General features: G+C 32.7%; 1 protein-coding gene across 1 annotated transcript in view; it reads left to right on the top strand.

The window, feature by feature from the left end:
• The window catches only part of LOC144228126 (uncharacterized), a 265,973-nt gene that overhangs the window by 45,519 nt on the left and 193,389 nt on the right, over positions 1–27,065 (top strand). The window contains exons 2-3 of the mRNA XM_077759955.1: positions 13,183–13,244; positions 18,695–18,753. Coding sequence (XP_077616081.1) covers positions 13,183–13,244; positions 18,695–18,753 — 121 coding nt within the window. The remainder of the gene's footprint in view (positions 1–13,182; positions 13,245–18,694; positions 18,754–27,065) is intronic.

The raw sequence follows: 27,065 nt of genomic DNA on the forward strand, positions 1-27,065 counted from the left end.
AAAAAAAAAAAAAAAAAAAAGAACACAGAAATAATTGTACATGATAAATATTAATAAATGATATTTATAAATGTTAGTAATGCTGATTAGTTTTGTTGATAAAGTGTATTTTTGGCTGATTTTTAAGGAAAATATTTTAGGAGTTTGATCTGAAAAAATAAACCTGTTTGTTCATTGAAAATCGTTTTAAACAGATAAAGAATCAAATTTTTATAAAACTTAAAACTGAAGTTTGTCTTCAAATAAAAGATATTTATAAAATTTTTGTCAGTATTTACATAATTATATCCTATGTTCTTTTAATTTTAAAATTAATTTATTTATTTTGTCAGAAGCATGTGTGGGATAGGGACGGAGAGATGGGAGAGAGAGAATCCTAAGCCACCTTTGCACTGCTATTATAGTGCCCGATGCAGGGTTCGATATCACAAACTGTAAGATCATGGCCAAAATCAAGAGTCGGATGCTATACTGACTGAACCACCCTGGCACTCCATATCCTATCTTATTTTATGTATTTTAATGAGTTTATTATTTAATGGATAATGATATATGTATTTCAAATATTAAAACATGTTTAATATAGCCTATGTGGCATGGCCATTAGGTTATGAATGTTTAATAGGTCATTATTTCTTAAAATTTTGTTTGGGACTTATACAGTTTCACATAAGGGTTTATTTAAATCAAGTCAAGTGGTTATTCATCCAGAGATATATCAGTAAAAATGGACCAATAAGTAATTCTAACTTTTCAAGGGCTGTGAAAAGATATTCTGTCCTCAGTACCTAGCATAGTGGCTAGCATATTTGTTGAATAAATGAATAAACAAATAAATGACATTTAAACACTGATGCATACAATGTGAGGTCCTAGAATATTTGTCACATGCTACTTTATTTGTAACAGCACAAAAACTTCAGGCCAGAGATTCAAAAGTAAGATTGCATAACAGGGCACCTGGGTGGCTCACTCAGTGGAGTATTTGACTTCAGCTCAGGTCATGATCTCATAGTTCATGGATTTGAGCCCCACAGCGGGCTCTGTGCTGACAACTCAGAGCCTGGAGCCTGCTTCAAATTCTGTGTCTCTCTGTTCCCCCTCCACTCATACTCTCTGTCTGTCTCTCAAAATAAATAAACATTTAAAAAAAGGTAAGATTGCATAGTAATAATGATCTGGTCATTGTAAGACCTTTTAAATAAAAGAAATAGGCTGAACACACAGAGGGACTCTGCTGTAAAATAAAAATAAATATTAAAATACACATAATAATATTTGTTCATGACTTACTTTGTAAGAAACTTGGATCATTTAACTAGACAAGTATAATTCAATGGAAAAAAATTCTATAGACTCATTGTGGTCATTTAGATACTGGCTGTTAACTGAATTTATTCTTAGGGCCATAGAAAGTTATCAGCATCTGAGAGGCCTATGGGAGCAAGTGATTTCCTGAGTTAGGCCTAAAAATTACTGTTACTATTTCTCCAATTTTTCACATGTATGCATTATATGACTTGTCTTAATATATAAGGGTTTTTTTTTTCTTCTTCTTTTTTTTTTTTTTAAATTCCCCTTGTCTTTGGATTAAAAGTGAGTTAGGGGAATGAACAACAGCATCAAAGAGTGTTGACTGGCTAGCATTCAATCGTGGCAATCGTGGGCAAGCTTTTGGAACAAGATAAAGATGAAAATAAAAGCAAACATGAAGGCACAGAATAGAAAGTAGAAAAAGTAAGTTTAGCAATGTGTTAAGAGATGACTATGGAAGTAAGGAAAGGGTCAGTATTCCATTTATAGGAAAAGAGGGTTTTTGTTAATGTTTTGTTATTTTGTTTCTTTTTAAAAATTTTTAATGTTTATTATTTTTGAGAGAGAGAGAGACAGCACATGAGTAGGGCCAAAGAGAGAGGGAGACACAGAATCCAAAGCAGGCTCCAGGCTCTGAGCTGTCAGGACAGAGTCCGACTCAGGGCTTGAACCCATGAACTAAGAGGTCATGACCTGGGCCAAAGTCAGATGCTTAACCGACAGAGCCACTCAAGTGCCTCTGTTATTTTGTTTATTTTTAAGTTGAGAAATGTTTGAAACTTTCAATGCCCTATAGTGAAGTAGAGCACTTGAACTTCAGGAGGGATAAAGGTTCATCAGGTGGCTCTCAGCAGGACAAACTGGGAGAAGTTGCAGATGTTGACCTTGCAAGTGAGAGACATTTCTTTCATTGTGATAGTTTTGCCAGACTAGGCTGGTTAACTATTTGTGGAATATTAATTAGATGTCACACATCATAGTAGGATTGTTTTGAGCAGACAGAATTGATTGTACTCTGGAACCTATCATCCAAAGTGATAACAAATTTGCTGACTGCTCTGATGACACAGTGTTCTACAGAACACGTGATGGGTAAACCCGCCCATCTGAGTGCTTAAGAATGCCATCCCCGGGGCGCCTGGGTGGCTCAGTCGGTTAAGCGTCCGACTTTCGCTTAGGTCATGATCTCGCGGTTCGTGGGTNCAGGAAATCCAAAGCAGGCTCTGCACTGACAGCAGCAAGCATAAAGCAGGGCTTGAACTCACAAAACTGTGAGATCATGACCTGGGCTAAAGTCTGACAATCAACTGAGTGAGCCACCCAGGCACCTCTGATAAGGTCTCCTTAGAAGGAATTGTTCCTACTTTTTACATTGAGTAGGAGTTAACTAAGCAAGTATTTGAGAATGAAGCTAAAATTTCAGTCATTTTGCAAATCCCTACAGTTAGAGAGCAATTGTTTAGAAACTTCAAAGGAAACCAATATGGGTAAAAAAAGAGGTTTGGAGGGGGAGGTGGTAAAAAAGGTAAAAAAGGAGTATTTTAAAGAGTTAAGTTTGAAAAGTTGTCCGTGTCCAGATGATGCTGGGCTTCCTAAGCCATGTGACCTATTTAGATGGCATTTAAATGTTGTGGAAGCCCCTTATTAGAATTTTAAAGCAAAGGCAGTGATGTGATTGGAGGTATGTGTTTAAAAGTTCACAAAGTAGTGAATTAATGTTAGTGTGAGAGGTGAGAGACAAGAGTGGGAATAAAAGACTAAATAGGAAAATGGTATTACAGAAATTTAGGCATAAGATGATTATTCGCCTTTACAAGGTAGCAGCCTTGTAGAGAATGGAAGTTTTCAGTGACGGGTAATTTAAATCACTGGGCATGATGATGACTAAGTGAGAGCTTGTACTTTTTGACTGACATGCTTCTACGTCTTCTGGGAAGAGAGCAGAGCAAGGTCTTGTCTTGGAGAAACAGCTTACATTTTAGTTTGCTTTCCTTGACTCAATCCATTCAGTTCTTTAAAAGAATGATCATCTGATGGTTTGAGTTTTTTTGTTTGTTTGTTTTTGTTTTTTGTGGGGTTTTGTTTTTTTGTTTTTTTGCTTAGAGGTGAATACCTAATAGCCAGATTGATAAAATAAAGTTGAATACAATGAGAGGATTGATTATTTCATGTATTGACTTTTGGTTACTGGAATCTTTCATTTAAATCCTGGTTCTCATTCCTCCCAGCCACTGTATCATACATTTCCAAATTGCAAGCCTCTCTTGGGTTCTCCAGTCAAACTGGATTTTTCCTTTGCTACCTTAGGCTCTAGAGATACTCTCAGCTGAATTTTTCTCTATTCTACTTTAAAATTTCTGTAACTCTATCTGCTTTGATCTTCCCAAGCAGATGAGATGGCTACTCTCCCAAGTAGAGAGATGGCTAAAAGCTTATTAAACATTTATTCTCTCCCTATTATCTCTTTTTTCTTTTATGATGAGTCCTATTATATACATTTCTGCGTGCTGGAAAGTCATGCTGACGTTCCACAATATTGCCTTCTAGGAGGATTCCCTTTTTCAATCCTTATAACCTGTTATAATAATAATAGCGATAATTATTATTATATGCTATAATAGTAATTATTGTTATTATATAGTAGTTGTAACAATTATTATCACCAGTACTGTTATTATTTTATATTACTTTATAGACTATTGTCTCTGAGACAGTATTAAGGAAGACTAGGATATTGGGATAGTTATTTTAATACTTGTAGCTGTAAGAAATCTTTCAAAATAAAACCATTAAGAATAATGTTTGCTAGGGGCACCTGGCTGGCTCAGTCGATGGAGCATGTGACTCTTGTTTTCGGAATTGTGGGTTCAAGCCCCACATTTCATGTAGAGATTACTTAAAAATGAAATCTTTAAAAAAATGATGTTTTTCTGTAGGTACTTTTGTAGATATTCTCACTCAGGTTAAATATATTTCATTTCTAGTTTGCTATGAACTTTTTGTGTGTATCTTGTAACATGAATAGGTATTTTTTATAATTGAAAGTTTTTATTAATTTGGAGAGAGAGAGAGAGAGAGCACACAAACAAGGAGCAACAGAGAGTGGGGAAGAGAGAATCCCAAGCAGGCTCCACACTCAGTGCAGAGCCTAACACAGGGTTCTAACTCACAACTGTCAGATGATGACCTGAGCTGAAATCAGGATTTGATGTTTAACTGACTGAGCCACCCAGGTGTACCTAACTCTTTTGTTTTAATTTTAATTTCAGCATAGTGAACATATAGTGTTATGTTAGTTTCAGGTGTACAATATAGTGATTCAAGGATTCTGTTCACCTATTTCACCCACCCCTGCCCCCCATCTCCCCTCTGGTAACCATCAGCTTATTCTTTATAGTTAACAGTCTATTTTCGGCTTGTCCCTCTTTTTCTTTGTTCATTTGCTGTCTTTCTTAAATTCCACATATGAGTAAATCACATGATACATGTCTTTCTCTGACTGACTTAATTCACTTAGCATTACACTCTGTAGAGCCATCCATGTTGTCACAAATGGCAAGATTTTGTTCTTTTGTAATGACTGAATAATATTACGTTATGTGTGTGTGTGTGTGTGTGTGTATATCTATGTGTGTGTATGCATATATATGTACATATATATCACTGTTCCTTATACATTCATAAATCAATGAACACATGGACTGCTTCCATACCTTGTCTATTGTAAATAATGCTGAAATAAACATAGAAATACATATATCTTTTTGAATTACTATTTTTGTATTATTTGGGTAAAAACCCATGAGTGGAATTACTAGATCATATGATAATTCTATTTTAAAATTTTTGAGGAATCTCCATACTGTTTTCGAAAGTGGTTACAACAGTTTCTATTACCACAAAAGTGTATGAGAGTTCCTTTTTTCCACATCCTTGCCAATGCTTGTTTTTTTCTGTTTTAATTTTAGTTATGTGAAATGACATCTCATTGTGGTTTTGATTTACATTTTCCTGATGATTAATGATGTTGAGCATCTTTTCATGTGCCTGTTGGCTATCTCTATTTTTTTTTTTTTTCAGAGAAATGTTCATATCTTCTGCCCAATTTTAGGGATTATTTGTGATTTGTTGGTGTTGAGTTGTCAAAGTTCTTTATATATTTTGGATACAAACCCTTTTGTAGACATCCCATTTGCAAATATCTTCTCCCATTCAGTAGACTGTCTTTTAATTTTGTTGATTTTTTTCATTTGCTGAATGAAGCTTATTTTGATGTACTCCTAATAATTTATTTTTGCTTTTGTTTTCCTTGCCTCACATTCTTTTTGTGAATGGTGTGAGAATGTGGTCCAGTTTAATTCTTTTTTATGTAGCTGTACAGTTTTCCCAATACAATTTGTTCAAGAGACTTGTCTTTTCCCCATTGCATATTCTTGCCTTCTTTGTTAAAGATTAATTGACCACCTAATTGTGGGTTTGTTTTGGCGCTCTCTTTTCTGTTCTATTGATCTATGTGTTTATTTTTGTGCCAGCACCATACTCTTTTGATTACCACAGCATTGTAGTATGTGTTAATATCTGAAATTACAATACTTCCACTTTTGTTTTTTTCTCTTGCGGTATTGCTTTGGATATTCAGGGTCTTTTGTGGTTCTATACAAATGTAAGGATTATTTGTTCCAGTTCTGTGAAAAATACTGTCTGTATTTTGATAGGAATTGCATTAAATATATAGAGTACTTTGAGTAGTGTAATATTTAATTTAAACAATATCTGTTCTTTTAACCCATGGACATGGAATATCTTTCCATTTGTTATGTCATTTTCAATTTCCTTTATCAATTTTTTATAGTTTTCAGACTACAGGTCTTTCACATCCTAGTTTATTCCTAGGTATTTTATTATTTTCAGTGCAATTGTAAATGGGATTGTTTTCTTAATTTCTCTTTCTGCTACTGTATTATTATTGTACAGAAATGCAACCAATTTCTGTGTATTGACTTGCTTCCTGCAGCCTTACTGAGTTTATTGATCAGTTCTAATAGGTTTTTTGTGGAGTCTTTAGGGTTCTGTCTATACTATTAACTCATCTGCAAAAAGTGTAAGTTTTACTTCTTCTTTACTCATTTGGATGCCTTTTATTTATTTTTCTTGTATTATTACTACGGCTAGAACTTACAGTACTATGTTGATAAAAGTGGCAAGAGTGGACGTCCTTATCTTTTCATGATCTTAGGGGAAAAGCTGTCAGATTTTAAAGCCAAATGTCTTAGTGATTCATCTTCACTAATTCCCACTCCTTATGCCTAGGGTACTTGATGTGAAGATCTGTTTCTCTCCCTTCTCCATTCTGAGGCATCCCTTCCTCCAGGGTACACTTCTGTAGTTCCATTTAGTTTCCAACCATGATTACCTGTTCTGTCTTCATCAATGTGTCCTCTTCTCTACATTTAGCTGTGGAGAGTCTGTTCTGCCAGTTCTCGGGTTACTTTCTGGGTTATTTGCATTGATATGGCTGTTATCTAGTTGTATCCTTGGGAGTAAGAGAGCTTAGCATCTTCCTACTCTGCCATTTTTCCTGGAAGTCCTCTGAATAGGTATTACATTTTCTAAAATCATTTTTCCTTTATATTTTGGGATTATCGTATGATTTTTCCCCTTTTCACTATTAATGTTATAAATTACTTTGATTGAATTTTAACAATTACACCAACCATGCTTTCCAGGAATATAATAAGTATGATTGTAATGCATTGTGCTTTTCATATATTCCTTTTTTTAATTTTATTAAAATTTTTTAAATGTTTTTACATATTTGTGAGAGAGAGAGAGAGACAGAGTGAGCAGAGGAGGGTCAGAGAGAAAGGGAGACACAGAATCTGAAACAGGCTCCAGGCTCTGAGCTAGCTGTCAGCACAGAGCCCGATGCGAGGCTCTAACCCATGAACTGTGAGATCATGACCTGAGCCAAAGTCGCACGCTTAACCAACTGAGCTACCCAGGTGCCCCCATATATTCCTTAATTTGCTTTGCTTAATATTTATTTAAGATGTTCTTAACAATATTTTTAAGAGTTTTTTTTTATGAATTACTATTATTATTGATTCTTTCAATTTTGGAATCAAGTTTATGTTAACTTAACACAAAATAATTTAGATTACATCTCTCATTTTCTTTTATCCAGAAGATTCTGCATGAATTTAAATCTATTTTTCCCTAAATATTTGGAATATTGAATGATGAAATGGAGACTGTAGTTTTCTATGTCAGAAGTATGTTTTATTGTTTTTAGTTTAAAAATACTAACATTTTGTATTTCTTGTGACAATTTTAACATATTTTGCTATCTAGATTTTCAAATTTAAAGATTTAAAGTTTTTTATAACTTTTAAAAATTACTTTCATAGTCTGTAGGATCTGTAATGGTATTACAACTTTTATTCTTTATATTGATTGTTTATGCTTACATTCTATTCCACATTGCTCCTAAGCTTAACATTTTCAAAATCTTTACCAAAATGTTGTGTTTTGTTTCTTTGATCCTCTGGTTTATATTTATTTTCTCTTTTATTAATTTCATTCATTTTTAAAATAATTTAATCCTTTCATATTGTGGGGGTTCTTTTTCAGTAATTTTTCTTAATTTTTAGCCTATACGCTTAAACCCGTGACTTACAGCTTTTTTTCTATAATAATATAAGGTTATGGATTTCCTCTAGGCGTGCTTTTTGCTGTATTTTCAAATGTCTAATATAATCTTTCATTCTTAATATTCATTCTCTCGTATGTTCTTTCAATAAAACTTATGTGAATTTATTATTGTGCTCCTAGGTTATTGTTAACATATTGCTAATTTTTCCATATGGGTTTTTACTGACTTTCTTTTAAAAATTAATTTCTAGTTAGATTTCATTCTACTTATAGAACTACATTTCTATGACTCAGTTCTTTAAAATACATTGAGATTCATGCTATGGCAGATAATTTGGTTAATTGTAAGAAATATTGCCTAAGGATATGCAAATATTGTCCATTCTGTGTTTGTTGGGTATAGTGTCTTTTATGTGTAATTTAGAACAAATTGTTAAAAGTTTTTCTAATCATCTGTGAACTTTCTGTTGTTTTTCTCCTTGTGCTATCACTTACTGAGATAAATGGTTTTTAACATAAGCCATTATGAAAGAGGATATATCATTTTTTCTTTTGAAAAATTATATGTATAAATTATATATGTTTGTAAATTATATATAATTTATATATAACTCACTGTATATAAGACATATGTTGTATATTATTTGGGACTAAGGTGCGTCAAATGTAGAGTTGTTTTATCTTCCTAGTGGATCGAACCTTGTATTATTGCAAAATATTCTTCTCTATTTCTAGTAATTCCCTTGCCATGATGTTGACTTTGTCTTATGTTAAACAACTATAAACACTTTCATGTGTTTTGTGTTTTCATGGTATATTTTGTATTTTTTTACTTTCAGTTGAAAGTTTTTACTCTAAATGCAACATATAATTGTTTTAACTTATATGTATATATTTTCTGAAATCTTTGTCTCTTTTTTTATTACTTAATACCTTTGTTGTAAGAGCTTACATGATAAATTCCCAGAAAAACTTGTGAGCAACTAGTTGATTTCTTTCTGAAAGATAATATTTATAGAATCCATTGGATGTTTGTTTGATTTTTTTCTTTCTTTTTCTTTCTTTCTTTTTTTTTTTTTTTTTTGCTTTGTCATCAGGAGANTAAATCAAATGCTCTTGTTGAGGTCACCAGTGACCCACATATTGTACAATACAATAGTCACTTCTCAGTTTTCAACTAATTTAACCCATCAACAGCACTCAAATGCCAATTCTGTCCTTAAAACTCTTTCTTCATTTGGTTTCTAAGACTCTTTACTTGCTTGGTTTTCCTTCCCTCTCACTGACCACCTCTCAGTCTTCATTGATTGCTCCTAATCTCCGTAACTTGTAACCACAGGAGGGTTATAGAGTCCAGTCTTTTGTCATGTTCACATCTCTGTCACACTTTCTCCATTTGCAATCTCATCTAGCCTCATGACTTTAAGTGCAGTCTCTCTGATGGTGAGGTCTATTATTTCAATTAATTAATATAGGTAGGAGTATATATTATTCTTTCAGTATTTTTTTTCTCTATTAACTCAAACGTTTGTTTTGAGGAAGCACTACAACATGGTATAGTTTCTGGAAAGTTTTGGGGTTGTTTTTTTGTTGTTGTTGTTGTTTTTTTGTTTTGTTTTGTTTTTGCTTTTTTCCATACTGTTGTTTCTATCCCACTCTCCTTTTCTTTTTCTATGCTATTAGAACTCTAACCATGATTATGATTTGCCATGTCCCACTAGTTCTGATCCCTTTTTTTCTTTATTTTCATTTGTTTTCACTTTATATATGACAATTTAGTTTTTTCCTCACCTATATTCTGGTTTATAAAATGTTTCTTTAGCTGTGTCTCATCTGATATTATATTAATCTACTTTTTTTAATGTTTATTTATTTTTTAGAGAGAGAGAGATACAGAGTGTGAGTGGGGGAGGGTCAGAGAGAGAGGGAGACACAGAATCTGAAGCAGGTTCCAGGCTCTGAACTGTCAGCACAGAGCCTGATGCGGGGCTCAAACCCACAAACTGTGAGATCATGAGCTGAGCTGAAGTCAGCCGCTTAACCAACTAAGCCATTCAGGTGCCCCAATCTACTTCATTATCAACTTTAATTATTATATTTGATTCTTTCTTATGACTTCCAAATTTCTTCTCAAGTTCTCAATTCTATTCTATATTTTCTTAAACAATTTAATCAGAATTGTTTTAAGTACTGAGTATACACAAATATATAAATTTCATATGGTTTTTATTTCCTGTTTTTCTATTTTGATCAATTCATGCTTTTTAGAACTGATTTTGTTTTTTATTGAAATATAGTCGACATACAATGATACATTGATTTCAGGTGTACAGTATAGTATTCATCAAGTCTACATGTTATACTATACTCACCACAAAATGTAACTACCATCTGTCACCATGCAACACTATTACAATATCATGGCATACATATTCCCTATGCTGTACCTTTTATCCCCATGACTTATTTCTTCCATAACTGGAAGCTATATCTCCCATTCCTCTTTATCCATATTACCTATCTTCCCAAGTCCCTCCCTTTTGGCCACTATGAGTTGTTCTCTGTATATGGGTCTGTTTCTGCTTTTTGGTTTTTTTGTTTGTTTGCTTGTTTATTTGTTGTTTTGGTTTTTAGATTCAATAGATTAGTACAACTATATGATATTTACCTTTACCTGATTTATTTTATTTAAACTAATACCCCCTACATCCATCCATGTTGTTACCTGTGACAAGATCTCATCCTCTTTTTACGGCTGAGTAATATTTGATTACAAGTAAATACCATAGCTTATTTATCCATTCATCTATTAATAACACTCAGGCTGCATCCATATCTTGGCTATTATAAATAATGCTGCAGTAACATAGGGGTACATATATCTTTGTGAATTAGTGTTTTCATTTTCTTTGGGTAAATACAAAGTAGGAGAATTACTGGGTCATATTATATTTCTATTTTTAATGTTGGAGGAACCTCTGTACTGTTTTCCATACTGGATACATCAAATTACATTCCCATCAATAGTGCACAAGCATTCCTTTTGTTCCACATCTTGCCAACATTTATTTCTTGTCTTTTTGGTTCTAACCATTCTGACAGGTATAAGGCATTTCTCATTGGGGGTTTGATTTGCCTTTCCCTGAAAAATTAGTAATTTTGAGCACCTTTTCATGTCTGTTTGTTATCTGTATGTCTTCTTTGGAAAAATATCTATTCACGTCCTCTGCCCACTTTTAATTGGATTATTTGGGTCATTTTGGTATTGAGTTCTTCAAGTTCTTTATGTATTTTGGATATTGACCCCTATTAGATATATCATTTGTGAATATTTTCTCCATTCAGTAGGTTGTTGTTTTGTTAAAAATCTGCTTGTTTTTATTAGGCATATGGTGTTAAATATGATTGATATAATACATAAAATCTTTAGAGATTATTTTGGTTACTGGATGATATTCTCTTCTCCAAGGTTAGATTTTTTTTTTTTCTGAATTTAGCAAGCAATTAGGGTAGGGACAGGTATACTTTATGAAATAGCTCAATGAGTTTATTCACTGGTTTTAGTTTTAGGGTAAGTTGGTCTATTTTGCTTTCAATTTTACTTCAGAGTATAGCCAAGAACCATGCAATGTTTACCAGGTTCATGTTCCCTAATGGGTCATTAACTCCATTTTTTAAGTCTACATAAATATATAGAAATAACTAAACCTTGTTCAAATTCTTAGACTCTCTTCAGGTAAAATTAGTAAATATTTTTATGATAAAGTGAAACCAATATTTTTTTATCTCAGTGTTTTTCTTTTCTTCTTTTCTTCTTTTCAGGACCTTAGCCCCCTGAAATACTTGTTCTGTTAGTAATTCACTGATAACTTCAAATAACAGTGTTCATACTTTTTCTAATTTTTCTAGTTTTATTGGTGAGTAGGGTGGTCAGTTGCAATGTTATCTGCTTTAGGCAGAATTCAATATTTTCTGTATTTCTATTGCTTTTATATATTCAGATGCCTATATTCAGATATTCATTATATTACAGATGCCTTTAAAATTGAAGCCATAGAACTTAATTTTAATTTTTCTTTTCTTTCTTTTTTAAGTTTTTTATTTAAATACCAGTCAGTTAACATACAGTGTAATATTAGTTACAGGTGTACAATATGGTGATTCAACATTTCTGTGCAACACTTGGTGTTTATCACAGCAAATGTACTGGTAATCCCCATCGTCTATTTTGCCCATCCCCCAACCTGCATTCCCTCTGATATCCATCAGTAGTTCTCTGTAGTTAATAGTTTGTCTCTTGGTTTGCCTGCCTCTCTCTTTTTTCCCCTTTGTTCATTTGTTTTGTTTCATTTTGATTTTTTTTCTTAATCTAGAGAAAGAGCGAAGCAAGTGAGGGAGAGGGCCAGAGGGATTGAGAGGAGTAATTCCAAGCAATACCAAGAGAAATTTCTATGCTGAGCATTATATATAGATCACAATTTTTGTTTTGTTCATTTCTATGCCCTCTTGATTTATATTTGCTTTTTTCTCTTCATACTATATACTCAGTAAGTGACTTAATTATTTTAACCTAATGATCTACAAAATATTCAACAATATTTTGTTTTGTGTTGTTTTAATTCACATTTAATGATAGTATTTTTGTTAATTGTAATGATTATCTGTGCCAAGAAAGAAGTACCAAAGAGCCAAAACTTAAGTCCTCCATTAAGTGAAACCTCGGGCTGCACGTAGCCCCAGTCCCAGTCACAGGAAAAGACTCTTCAAGGCTAAAGCCATCCTCAGACCACCCTCAGTTCAGCTAATCAAAAAGTAAAAAGAAACATTCCTATGGTCTGAGTCAAGGCTGGGAACTGCAGATACAAACTAGCCAATTTCTCACCGCTTGTCTGAACCCCACATGGGCCCTTTGAACTCACTTCACAATTGGTCATTTTCAAAGGATTCTCAGAAGTCATAATTGGGTCCCACCAAAAGTAATGAACACCTCACAGACACTGAATGGTCAAAGATGTAATTGGTGCTTGTGTGATGATGCTACATGTACTGTAACACCCCCATCCCTTACTCCTTAAAAACCCTGTTCGCTATTGTTCTTGGCTTCACCTTGCTGCCATGACACCAGCAGGCTGGTGAGCCCCTGCTCGAGCTTGTAATAAAGACCCTTTTGTACTTGCATCGGTGCCGGCTCCTTGGTGGTCTCTGGGACTNTCAAAGAAGCAGTCTGTGTGCTCAGCTCCCCTCCAGGACCAGTTGGCGCGAGGGGACCTGGTGTGCAGGTATTTGGCAAGTACGGTCTTTCTAACGGAGGTTTTTCTACCCCGTGCGGAGGTTTTTCTGTTTTGGACTCTCTCCTNGTACAGAGCTCCTTACTTCTCCGCCATCTTGCCCTCTCTCCATATATTACCTAATTTAACAGACATAAAATACTATAAAATATAGGCTACTTTTGATAAATGTACAATGCCTCGTGTTTGCTTACATTGTTTTTCATTGGTAAAGATATTACATTTTATTTTTAAAATGCATCTGTATCCTTTAGTTTTCTGAAGTACTTATTGGACACATGCATGGCCTGGGATCACTGTGGAAGACAGGCTTTAAGGAAGGTCCCAGTTATCTTTGCCTCCTAGCATACTTGTTAACCCTTCTTGCTCTCAGTGTTATCTAGACATACTGCTTGACTTCTAACAAATAAAATATGGCAGAATTTTGGGATATCATGCTGAAGTTAAGTCATAAAAAGGTGGTAGCTTCTGTCTTTGTGTTCTCTCTTCTTTGTCTTGTGTTGTCCTGAGAAGCCACTTACTGTGTCATTAGGGAACCTCATGGAGACGCTTGCATGGGAAGTAACTAAGGCCTGCTAATAACTACATGAATGAGCAGGATCTCATTCTCAGCCAAGGCTTCAGAGAAGACCACAGCTTTTGTTTACAGCTTGCCTTCAACCTCCTGAGAAACCCTGAACCAGAAACATATAGCTAACCCGTATCTGGTTTCCTGTACCATGAAAACTGGGAGCTAAAAAAAAAATTGGTTGTTTTGACTTGCTGGGTTCAAATAAGTTGTCCCACAACTGTAGATAACAAATATAGTGTTTTTCCTATTACTATTTTTTCTCTTCATGTAAGTAATAACCATAGTCTCACATATTAAGGTGGGGAACCTGGGAAAATAAACAATGATTCATTTAATCACCATTAAAAGATGCTGCAGAGAGAAATTTAATTTTTCTTCAACAAAATACACAATTTCAAGAATGAGTTCTGCAAAACAATAAAGGCAAAAGTGATACCTTTGTAGTGAAAGTAATTGCCCATATTAATGATGGCAATAGATAATGTCTTAAATCATACCTTGAATTCTGGCCAGTTTATTGAATTGACAATTGTAAATTGATTTACCTTGGTTCTTCTTTACCATTTTAAAACATTACATGTTATTTTTGCTGCTATTGCTATTGTTTTTATTATTGTATTTTATAGAAATTTACCAGGAGGTAGGCTTTATTTACATGAGGCTAAGAACTAAATTTGGGACAATTACAGTAATCTTAACTTTTTTTTATTGATAGTTTTTAAAAACATTGATTGCTATAATGTATTTCAGGATATAGTTCCTTTTTATGTCAATAATAAAAGTAAAAAGATTTAACTCGTATATTTTACATGTCATTTTTGAGGACTGAGTACACAGTCAGTAGCTAAGTCATTCTCTTTTGGAAACAACACTAAGTCATCAGGAAGATCGTGCAATGCCAAAGTGAAAGAAATACTGTGATTCATTGTGATTCTGTGTTTCCAAATATATTTTCATAAATATTTCCTATCCTAAATTGCCCTTGACAAACAGATTTTTTTTTAAGTGTTAACACTATTTCTTTAAAGCAGTCCAGAAAGCTATCATGATAACAGCTTTCAAAAATGTCATAAAATCTTGAAATGTAGTGTCAGGTATGAAGCTCATGAAGTCAAAAGGTCAGGATTCTAAAAACTGCCAGGGACTATGGTGATACATGTTATGTTGGGTGAAAATAATCTTTGCAACTTTTTATTTTAGATTAATTTAAAAATACTTATATAGCTTATTATTTTTTATTTCATTTGATCCGCAGCAAGTTAAATTCTATAATAGAAATTATTTTTATAAGCACAGAATTTTACAAAGAAAGCAGGTCTTAATTTAGGTGCAATCTCAAAACTTGTAAGATCTGCTACATTCTTTTAAAAAGCTTTTGGAAAAGTTTCAGCATAAGAGTAGTCCTTAAATCCGGGTAAAAACCATAATATTGTGGCTTATCTACTTGTAGTTCACTGTGGTGTAATAGACTAATGTTTTCAGGCATAAAACCAAATAGAACAAATTTGAGTATAAAATATGCCCAAGGATCCCTCTCCTCAGTACATTTTAAAGATTTTATGGTCGATAGTGAAATGACTATGGTAGCTTACATAAAGTGGCCGACATCCTCAGTTCTGGGCAGAGTGGTAGGAATTGTTAAAAAGAAAGGAATTAGATATTCATTATCAAAATATTTTCCTCCCTTACTAATCAAGTTTAGACTGGTCAGTTTAAACAACAAAAATTTATTTTCTCTAAGTCCTGGAGGCTAACCGTCTAAGATAAATGTGTTGACAAGGTTGATTCCTTCTGGAAGCTATGGGAGAGAATCAGTTCCAGCCCCCTCCCCCTGCTTATGTTGATCACTGGCAATCCTTGGTGTTCCATGGCTTTTGCTGGATTATCCCAGTTTTGCCTTCATCTTCACATGGCATTCTCTGTGTGTGTATCTATGCCTAGATTTCCCCTCTTTATAAGGACACCTGCCATATTGGATTAGGAGCCATCATATTCTAGCATGACCTCTTCTTAACTAACTACATTTGCCATGGCCCAGTTTCCAAAGATGGGCATATTCTGATGGACTTGGGTTTATGACATCAACATACAAATTTTGGAGTTACAGAATTCAGCCCATAATAGTGCTATTAATAGGCTGTCCCCGTACTTTAATTCTGATCTTAGTTGTGAAAGTGAAAGAAAAGGAATAAACAAAAATTACTGTAAAAAATAAAAGCAAATTCAGCAAGTACTCATGGAAATTTTTCTGTACTTCATTTTTCTGAATAGCAGTTCATTTGTATGAACTTTTATTACATAGAGAATTTATGAAATTGCACTACCTTTTACTTATTTTGGTCTACGTAGAGCTTCGGGGATATAAAATACCGACTTTGCAGTACCTAGAGAAAGTAGAATATGTTGGAAATGTAGAGAAAACACATATATTATGTTAAGGAGTGAATATTTATGTCCACCCACAATCATATGTTGAAGCCCTAACCCCCAGAGTGATGTTTCAGGAGATGGAACAGTAGGAAATAATTAGGTCTAGATTGGATCTTGAGAAACAAGTCCTGATGGTGGGGTCAGTACCCTAGTAAGAGGAGAAGGAGACACCAGAGCTTCCTTCTCTATTCTGTGAGGATAGAGTGAGAAGTCAACCATCTGGAAGCCTGAAAGAGAGCTATCACCAGGACCCAACCATATTGATACCCTGATCTCAGACTTCCTAGCCTCCAGACCTATTAAAAAATAAATGTCTGTTGCTTAAGTCACCCATTATATGGTATTTTATAATAGCAGCTAGGCTAAGACAGATTGATCTTCAAATATAACCCTATCACATAAGTCTTTAATTATATACCAGAGAATGTTGTTGGGACATCTTATGTTCACCACACATTAAGTGTTATTTGTAAAGGGTATCCAATACAACAGAAGAAGTTTAGTTTAGCTGAAGAGCCCTTGGTGACTTTAAATTATTATGTTGCAGATAATGACATCAGGGTACAGCAGAGTAAATATTTTGTTCAAAGAGACATCTGGGATTGTTGAAACTATGGTCATTGTTTCATGAAATCTTGTTCAGTGAATTATAGTGGTGTCTCGTTTAGTGTCTTGAAATAAAAGTATGATTACTTTTGTCATTTTTTAAAATTACAAAATAGATGAATTATGTTTCCAGTTTCTGATGAAAGAAGCATAATGATGCTGCATTAGCAAATGGAAACCCAATTAACCAAATACATGTAACATCTGAATAATTACTTCTGATATTAAAATAATTATTACATAATTACAAGCTTCCAATGGACTAAACTGCATTTTATGAAGCCCATCAATAAGCGAATGTCATAACATCTTACTGCATATAAATAAAACCCAGTATAACATTTTCATTTTATTTATAGACTGCTATATGTTAGTATTTTATTTTAACTGTATCCGTCATAGTTTATAAAACTAGCTTTTGGTGTCAGCAGATGAAATGTTTAATGAGTTATGATCAGAAAAAGGAATACAGATGTACTGTATGTCAAATTCTCTTTTCCTCATTAGTACAGCAGCTGTTTGGCTGACAGTATGACTGATGTTTTAGTGATTTTTCTAGATTGCTTTTATAATTTATAGAAGTTTTGGTTGGAACTTCCCATATTCTTCTTTTGTTTATTTTTCAAAGAAAAAAGATAAGATAACCTTAAGTATATTATCTATTATATTATCAAAACATGATTACATACACAATGACCAAATAATCACATAGTATAAATTATATGTTATTACTGCATCCACAAAAAAATGAGAGACAAAAATTAATTTCAACACCTAAATATATTATGATTTGTGCAAACATATAAAAATCTAACACTTTACAGAGTATAAAGAGGACCTAAACATCTTACTATTTTAAGAAATATTTATCTCAGGAATATTCCTGAATGGAAGGCTTAAATTCTCCCTCAATGCACTCACATAATTAATATAGTTCAAATAAAAATAAAATTCAAAAATATTAGAAAGAATATAGAAAAATTTGTCTTAAAATATGCTAGAATATAAAATATCAGTTGCTGGGCAGGAATGGGCACACATATTAAGAAATGATTGACACAGTGGTGGTACAAATAAAATTGACTGACGTCTAGATAATTTGTTTTCTAACTAAAGAAAATTGAAGCAGTTTGGAAACGAAGGAAATGTAATGTATAAATTGATCAAACAAGTTGAGTGAGGGAGGGTGTAATAAAGAATATGGACTGGGTGTATAAATCCATTACAGTAAAACTAGCTTTAAAACCCAAAACAAAACAAAACAAACAACAATAACAACAACAACAACAACAAAAAAAAAACCTCTGTATATGCCATGATTGTACACCAAGCTTAAACACATGACTGGCAGAAATTTTATGAGAAACATTTTAATTGTCTAAATGCATTAGCAAATTAGACTTCATTCTTAAAAATAATAATAGTAATTCTTAAATACAGTACTTCAGAGTGTTTGTCTAACAATAGGCAAAGATATATAGTCATGGTAGCTTATTAGAATCCTAATGAAAAAAATCACAGCACTCCTGTTATTTGTTCAACAGCCAAAGAAATTCCTATGTGAATAAATACCTATGAGTCACTCCTTTTCTAAGGTGCTATGATTGTGTTTTAAAAAACTCTTTAACTTTATACGTCTTACTCTTTTAATACTAAAATCACTTGGGTCATTAATAGTTTTATGCATTATAATATTTTACTTTATTATAGTTTATATTAGAAGCACATAAATTTCTATGTAATGATATTGAAATATAAACCCATCTTAATTCACCACAGGAAATGGTGAATTGATGTTGAACAAATGTGATAAATTGTTAAATTTTAATTTCAGATCCTGTCCTTGCTACAATCAAATTTCTATCCTGATTCAAGATGTTTTGCTTCATTCAGGTGAGTCACTGCATTTTCACACAATTTAGTAAATGCACACAAATTTAAACAAAGCCTAAAGCTCACATTAACCTAAAAAAATACTAACTCTCACTGGAGACTTACCTTTGTATTATAAAATGACATATATTACATTACTTAATTTATTCTTAAATTCAAGCCATTTTAGTAACTTTCTATTTAAATGTCCTATAGGCAAGTAAACACTTAATAAAAATGTTTTGGCTTTTCTTTTGAAAGAAGTAAACCAGAACAATGACAAAAACTAGAAAGATGCAAAGAATAATAAAGTTAATAGTATATAATAATATTATCATTTCAATTTATTATCTCTGCTTAGTTTTTAAAATTTTATGACTGTAGAGATAAAGATGTTTACTGATTTCTTAGTATTAAAGCACTTATATGCTTTCATTTTATTTTTATACATTGTTAAAGATTTTTCCTTTATCCTTAAGACACTTTAAAATGGTCTCTTATACATAATCTGGGATAGATATCCATGTTATATATACACTTAATTTGCCAAGATTCCTCTAATTACTTTACCATTGTCAAACCCAAGAATTAAAACCTTGCCTCTCTTTAAAGTAAAAAGATGAAGGGTTCTTCCAGTCTGAGATATCTGGCTATTCAGAGAAGGTTGTTTCCTCACTTTTGCAAATAGTGTCTTAATTTAAAAACAAACAAGCAAACAAGCAGAAAGAATGATCTGAATTGCCTGTCCTGATTAAGGTTGCCATGACTGTTGTATTGGGGTGTATATCTTCAGGCCATCATTCTTATGTCTAGAAATTGTTTTGAAAAAGGAATTTAATTTATGGAATTTCTAGTNACTAGTGAGGTAATAATAATTTTCATGTTACTATATTAATTCATTCTGCTTATATCAGCAGTATGATTTTAATAATCCAGGTACAAAAACCAAAGTTTGTTTACTATAACAATGTAAGTATACTAAACAACATTTACTTATGAAGAGTCTCTGATGTCCTTTTTTCGATTGTCATATTTTTAGATTCAATTCACTGTTACATATTTGAATATGAACCTTTATGGACAAAACTATGGCAAAGAGCATGCATAATAGAGGTAGAGAAAAAATATTTAAATATTAGATGAAAGTAAGTCCCTTATTTTAAATCATTAGGGTCCCAGGGAACCTGGGTGTCTCAGTTAGTTAAGCATTTGACTTAGGCCCAGGTCATGATCTCATGCTTGGTGAGTTTAAACTCCACATGAGGCTCTCTTCTGCCCAGGTGGAACCTGCTTGGGATTCTCTGTCTTGCTCTCTCTGCCCCTCTCATGCTTATGTGCTCTCTTTCTCTCTCAAAAATAAAATAAACATTGAAAAAAAAAAAAAAGAAACCTTAGAGGATTCCAAGGAAATATTTTGTATTGTAAACTTTTTGAAAGTAACATACCATCCAAATCACTGCATTATAGATAAGCTAATTGTTTTCTGGGTTAGAGAATTATTTCTGAGTATCTTCAACAGCTCCCTTTTTCCTAAAGATACTCCTGAAAAATATTCTATGTTTTCAATGTGATATATCATTACCAGTTGATACTCCCTTATAGTTTCATATTTCTGCCTTCCATTAATTTCGCTTTACTCTTTGTATATGTTTGTTCTTAGAATTATGAAAAATCAGAAATATTATTAATAGTTACTACTCAATTTTTCCCAAGGTAATTTATCATTGACCCTTTTGTTCCCCTTGAAATCTTTCTAGAGAATTTACTAACAAACAAAGAGCAGCAGATAAAATTGTCCTCCTAAAATAAATAAAGCAAAACAAAAAGTAAAATGTTCTTAAGAATCTGCTAATAGCCACACACCAAATTTGGTCATTCTGTTCTAGTGATTATTTCCATCTTCAATTTTTTCTTCAGTTAATACTTAACCGTTTACCATTTCTATAAACTATGTCCTATAACCATATTCAAAAGGCTAGATTTTTTTGAAATATATACAACTATGAATTATAGCAAAATCAAGGAATATAAGAACAGGAATTTTGACCAATAGTATATTATAAATTCAGTCACTGTAACAAAAATAATGTCCCATAATACATGCATGTTTTAATATTTATTTTTTAAGTGTATTTATTTGTTTTGAGAGAGAGAGAGAGAGGAGCCAGAAAGCAGGGGAGGGGCAAAGAGCGAGTAAGAGAGAGAATCCCAAGCAGGCTCTGCAGTGTCAGCACAGAGTCCAATACGGAACTTGATCTCATGAACCATGAGATCATGACCTGAGCCAAAACCAAGAATTGAATGCTTAGCCAACTGAGCTACCCAGGCACTCAAATAATTAGTTTTTTTTTTATTATGTATTTCATGGATTAGTGACAAAATTCCCCACCTCACTACTCATGCAGAGATCTAAAATGCCAAGCAAGTTAGGTCAATGGACAACAATCCCGATGGTAATGTATGTAATTAATGGAAATGTTATTTTGCTCACATCTAAATCATAAGTGGAAAGTTTACATTAAGAAACGGAAATTTCAGGAACCACAGTTATATAATGAATTTCTTGCAGCAGCTTTACCTGATACTTTATTTCTTAAGATGATCGGTGCTTGAGGTATATTTCCATAGTAGGCATCACAGCTCTTGTTGAACTCAATGCTAGTAAAGGTTGCATCTTGGAAGCACACAAGATCCTTCTTTGAACTCAACCTTCACCGAAGTGGCATACCTTCTCTGCACATGTGCTTCCTTTGCCTCCTGTCTTGCACTCACCTCTGAACATTCTGCCTTCCTACATCACCTAGATGATGCTGTCTCCTTAGCCAAGAATAAGACACAAAAACAATAAAAGTGTTAACACTAACCAAACCAAAGTGTTCTGGCAGCAGTTCTTGGAGGTTTCTCACACCCCTCTTCCTTTTAACAGTTACTATCTCAAATTTTCCTCTCTCTTTGCCTCCTTCTTTCACCAAAGAATCACTTTGTTACTTGATGGTTTTTCTAGTACACTCTTAGAACATATTTCTTTGTTAGAGTTTCACAAAAATATTTTTAGCATGATTACTTCCCAAAATAAAAATAGAACTTCTTTAAAATATATTCACTTTTGCCCTTAATACCTTAATAAAAATAGAGAGAACTAACAGGGATGCCTTAATGAAAATAGAGAGAACTAACAGGGATGCCAGGGTGGCTCAGTCAGTTAAGCACCAGACTGCAGCTCAGGTCATGATCTCACATCTTGTGGGTCTGAGCCTCCTGTTGGGCTCTGTGCTGACAGCTCAGGGTCTGGAGCCTACTTCAGATTCTGTGTCTCCCTCTCTCTCTCTGCCCCTCCAGTACTCATGCTCTGTCTCTCACTCAAAAAATAAATACACATTAATTTTTTAAAAATAGAACTTACAATAGAGAAGAAAAGAACTAATAACATCTAATCATCCAATATAACTTTTTTTTTTTTACTTTTAAAAGAGCGGTAAATAAATGCATAGGCATAAGTCATATGCAGAGTTAGATAACTGAGAAAATAAAATAAGAGGTAATAATTTTATATCATCTTAATTGAAAAAGTTCTAATTTTCTGTGAATTATGAAATAACCCTCAAAGAATAATGCAAGTTTCACAATGAGAGTAAGTTAGTAGACATTGGGTTACTATCTCAAGGAATTTTCCTTTAAGTGACTAGATTTTAAGAGATTATTTTACTCCATCTAAAGAAAGATTATATGCTTATAATTGCCTTGAAATCCAATAAATCTTTTTACAAAGTTTGGATTTAGTAATTGCTATTTTAGGAAATAAACTTTTTAGTAATGTGAATATTACACATTTTCATATGTGTATGTCCTTTTACACATAAACACAAACGTATAATAAACTGTTCATCATTCTTAATATTTATACATTTTCATATTTACTTCATATTTAAGTGACTTCTAGGCTTAACATAATTCATAATGCAATGCACATCAGTTAAAAAAATTAGTAATCCTTCCACTGTTGGCAATAAGGGAGAGCCATTCTTTAAACTTATTCTAAAATAATTAGCTACTAGATAATCAAACATCATTTTACGTATAAACACACATACATAAGTACACATAGGTCTGTAAGTCATGGTCCAAAGAAGAATTGGCGGTACATGAACTGGAACAAGTTCTTTTCATGATAAATGTAGAAAACACTGTTACTTCAGCATAACCATGTTGGGTACATGGAAACAAAGTGACTCATTATTGAACTGAGAATCAATGAAAATGAGATGGATGAAGTAGCTTCTGAATTGGGCTTGAGATTGTGTAAGGCTTTGTAATATAATGTGTTTTTTGTAAGGAAAATTAATTGCACTCTTGAATCACATAGTAATTAGATGATATAATGGATTAATAATATTATTTTCCTGACAAAAACTCTGAAAGCAGTTTGAGCTTCATAGATTCTGTTGAATATCACCACACAGTGCTTAACAAGGTGAATGGCTCTATGGTATTATTAAATGAAGTTGCTTTTAGAAAAATATTGAATATTTTGATTAGGGCAAAAGTGAATATATTTTAAAGAAGGCACTCTTATAGATGGTTTAAAATAACATCAGTGACCAAATGTATCTGACCTTTGAATGTCACAAAATGTCATTCTAATCCTGAAGCATAGAGTGAAAATAAAGTTTCATTTACCATGGCTTGAAAATGATGCATTTAGTTCCTTGTTTATATATTACCATCAACAGAACACCTAGTAAAAATCTGTTTTTATGTTAAATAAAAAGAACTACAATTGCGATCCTTTCAATATAATTAATGTTAAATATTTTCATTGTATTTGGAATTATCAAATATTAAATCCAAGGAGAGTATACCGTCACAACCATTATCTCATAGAGGTACATATACCATAACAAAATAGAGATCACTCAATTTTTATATATGTATTGATCGTATATTTTGCATTGAGCAACATTTTATTTGGTGAGAATAAGAACAAAGAACTGGAAAACAAGACTTCAGAGGAACTTAAAGTACAGATGATAAAGAGAATAAATCAAGACAAAACATGCTTTGCATTATATTAAAGGATGTATGATGATCTTAGACTGTCAGAGAGTAGATAATTATATACAGGGGGAATTCACTGTAAAAGGTAATAGTTTGGAAACATTGCAAATTGTTAGATATAAATAGGTAGAAACCAATAAGCATGTTGTGTGTAGGAGACAAGCAAGTACAAGTATATAGGAAAAAACTTCAATGCAAAGCTATTTTAAGAAAAATGGTGCAGAACATGATTTAATAAAAATGTTGGAAGGAAAGCAAACTGAACTTACTACTATACCAATAGTACCTACTTTATCCCTGGTAATATGTTACCTTGGGTATTATTCTTTATTATCATAAACTCTACATTCATTTTCCAAATTCACCCACATAACATGTAACAGGTTTTTAGTATTAGAATTATGTTCATTACCTGCTTGTCAATCTGTGAACTCTGATCTTACAAGTTGCTCTAAGTTGTGTTTATATTTAAAATGAAATGGCTGTGACTATGAAGAGATTTGTATCATCTCACAAAACCATTGTTTTGTTTTCAACATTTGGGTTTACTCTATGTCTTTTTTGCTTGTTTTTGTTTAAAAAACTTTCCACAGTGTAACAATTTATACATTCTTATGAACTCACCAATTGGGTATTTGTAAAGCCAGTGTAGTTTTCAGGAAAATGTATCATTATATCTTACTCATGAAAAACAATTTGAGCAACTGTAGAGAGAAATGGAACATAAGATTTTACAGTAGTAGACTGAGAAAAGGCACAGAGATCTGAAAAAACTACACTTTCCGGGGATTAGGGATTCTCCAAGTTATCTATTGCTGTGTAATGAACTACCTCACTACTTAGCAACTTAAAACAGCAAATGCTTATTATATTAAAGTTTTTGTGGATCAGAAATCTGGTAATAGTTCATTTGGGTGGTTCAGCCTTAGATTCTCTTATAAGGTGGCATTTAAGATCCCAGGTTTTCAGTCATGTCAGAGCTCAACTGCAGTTAAAGAATCTGCTTCACCTCCATGATTGTTGGTAGGGCCACTTACAACATGGTAGTTTGCTTCCCTCATGAAGCAAGTGATCAAAGAAAGAGAAAGTGAATCCAAGATGGAAGCTATGGTCTTTTTATCATACAATTTTGGTAGTGAAATACCATAATTTCTGTCACATACCATTCGTATTTGTGACCATTAGTCACAAAGACTAACTCTGGTACAGTGTCAGAGTGAACTAAACAAAGATGTGAATAGCAACAAGTATGAATCATTGGGGCCCTTTGGAGACTGGTCACTACACAGTGCAGAGAATTCTATATACTCAAAGACAATACCCCATTCCCCTCCTCAGGAAACATTTGGCAACATTTGGAGACAATTATGGTTGTCTGAACTGGGATTAAGGCCCCTGATATCTAATGAGGAGAGCCAGAGATGCTAATAGACATCCTATAATGCACAGGACAGGCCCCCAAACTAATTTCCGTCCCCACATGTCAATAACACTAAGGTTATAAAACACTGTTGAGCCAAGCTAGAAAGTATGCAGGAGGCTATTAATAAAAATAATTTGTAACACACAAATTCTCTAAATATTATTTGCATATGATATTCTATGGAAGCCAATAAAATAGATACACAAAACAAAAGAAGAAAAAATAATAACAAAAATAAAGAAGTAAAATAAAATGATCAGAGAGGGAAAAAAAAGGTGTTTGTCTTAGGTCATCTGATTATATAGATGTATAATATATGTAACCTTCTGACAAAAGAACTAAGAAAATACCTTTACGAGTTGCATTAACTACTTTTATATAAACCAGAATATACCACTTGCAAAGAAATATATTTTCCTGCTATTTTGGGTTTTTTTCTTCTTTTATCCCATAGTTAAGAATATTCTCATCAAACCCGGAAGTGCTTTCTGTTTTTCTACTTTTATTAATACTATTTTGATTTATCACTGCCTAGCAGAGATTGCCATCTGCATGTTTCTATATTATTTTAGAAAGTTTTCCTTTGTTGTCTAAGACATGCTCAGTTTTAATATCTTATATTAAAAGCATCTTTTTTTGTGTTTCTGTTCTCTTTAGCATTATTTAATAATTGTTTTAAACACCCATCAATTTTCTAAACTGTCTTTTCAAATAATCAACTTTGGCTTTGTTATTTCATTTGTTTAATTTTTGGATTTTTGCTTCATTAATATTTGGTCTTTATTGATTTTCTTTTTCTTTCATTAGTTGAATCTGTTATTGTTACTCTAAATTATTTAATTGGTAAATTTGTCTCTGTGTGTAAGAAAACCAGGCATCAGTGTTTGGTTTATGTTCTTCAGACCAAATTGATTACCATGCTCTTTCAGTCTTCGTCATTTTGACTATTTTGTAATTTACTTTATTTCCAGTTACTAAGAGAATACTGTCAGTCTCTAATATTATTGTCCTTTTATATAAATTAGAATACTTGACTCATAAATGTATTTTTATTTACTTATATATTTACATGCATTTTTGTGTTTCAGTTGTTATAAATTTATATTATTAAAATATCCTGATTCAGTGAGTATTAATCATAATTTTTATTAATGTTCTTTGTGTTAATGTTTATTATTATCTTATCTTAACATAAATTTGCCAAATTTCTCTTTGTTAGTATTTGCCTGATTATAATTTCAGTTTCTTTAATCTCAACTTTTATAGTCATTATGACTTAGTTGTGTCTTTATACATTTATGTAGGCGTGTGTGTATTTGTATATATACATATATATTTAATAGACATTATTTTCTTAGAAATATAAATATATGCATATTTGATTATGTATGCAAATTATACATACATATATATTTTATATAAATCATCTTTTAGTTTATAAGTGTAGTCTATTTTTCATGTTAATTGATATATGTTTATTCACTATCCTAATCTGAACACTCTATGTTTTCTCTGGTATTTTTTTCTATTTTTCCACTGTTTACTTTACTGATATTTTTTCTAGTTCTGTTTTTTCCATCTGTTGTTATAAGTATGAAACACTATTAATGTTTCTTTCTTTTTTTATTTTAAATGTTTTAATAATTTCTGAGAGAGAGAGAGAGAGACAGCGTGAGCAACGGAGGGTCAGAGAGAGAGGGAGATAATCTGAAGCAGGCTCCAGGCTCTGAGCTGTCAGCACAGAGCCCCACGTGGGGCTCGAACCCACGAACTGTGAGATCATGACCTGAGCGGAAGCCGGACACTTAACCAACTGAGCCACCCAGGCGCCCCTATAGCAAGGCAATTTTCATTT

The sequence above is a fragment of the Crocuta crocuta genome, unplaced genomic scaffold (genome assembly GCF_008692635.1).
Source record: "Crocuta crocuta isolate KB4526 unplaced genomic scaffold, BGI_CrCroc_1.0 scaffold462, whole genome shotgun sequence".
Taxonomy (NCBI): domain Eukaryota; kingdom Metazoa; phylum Chordata; class Mammalia; order Carnivora; family Hyaenidae; genus Crocuta; species Crocuta crocuta.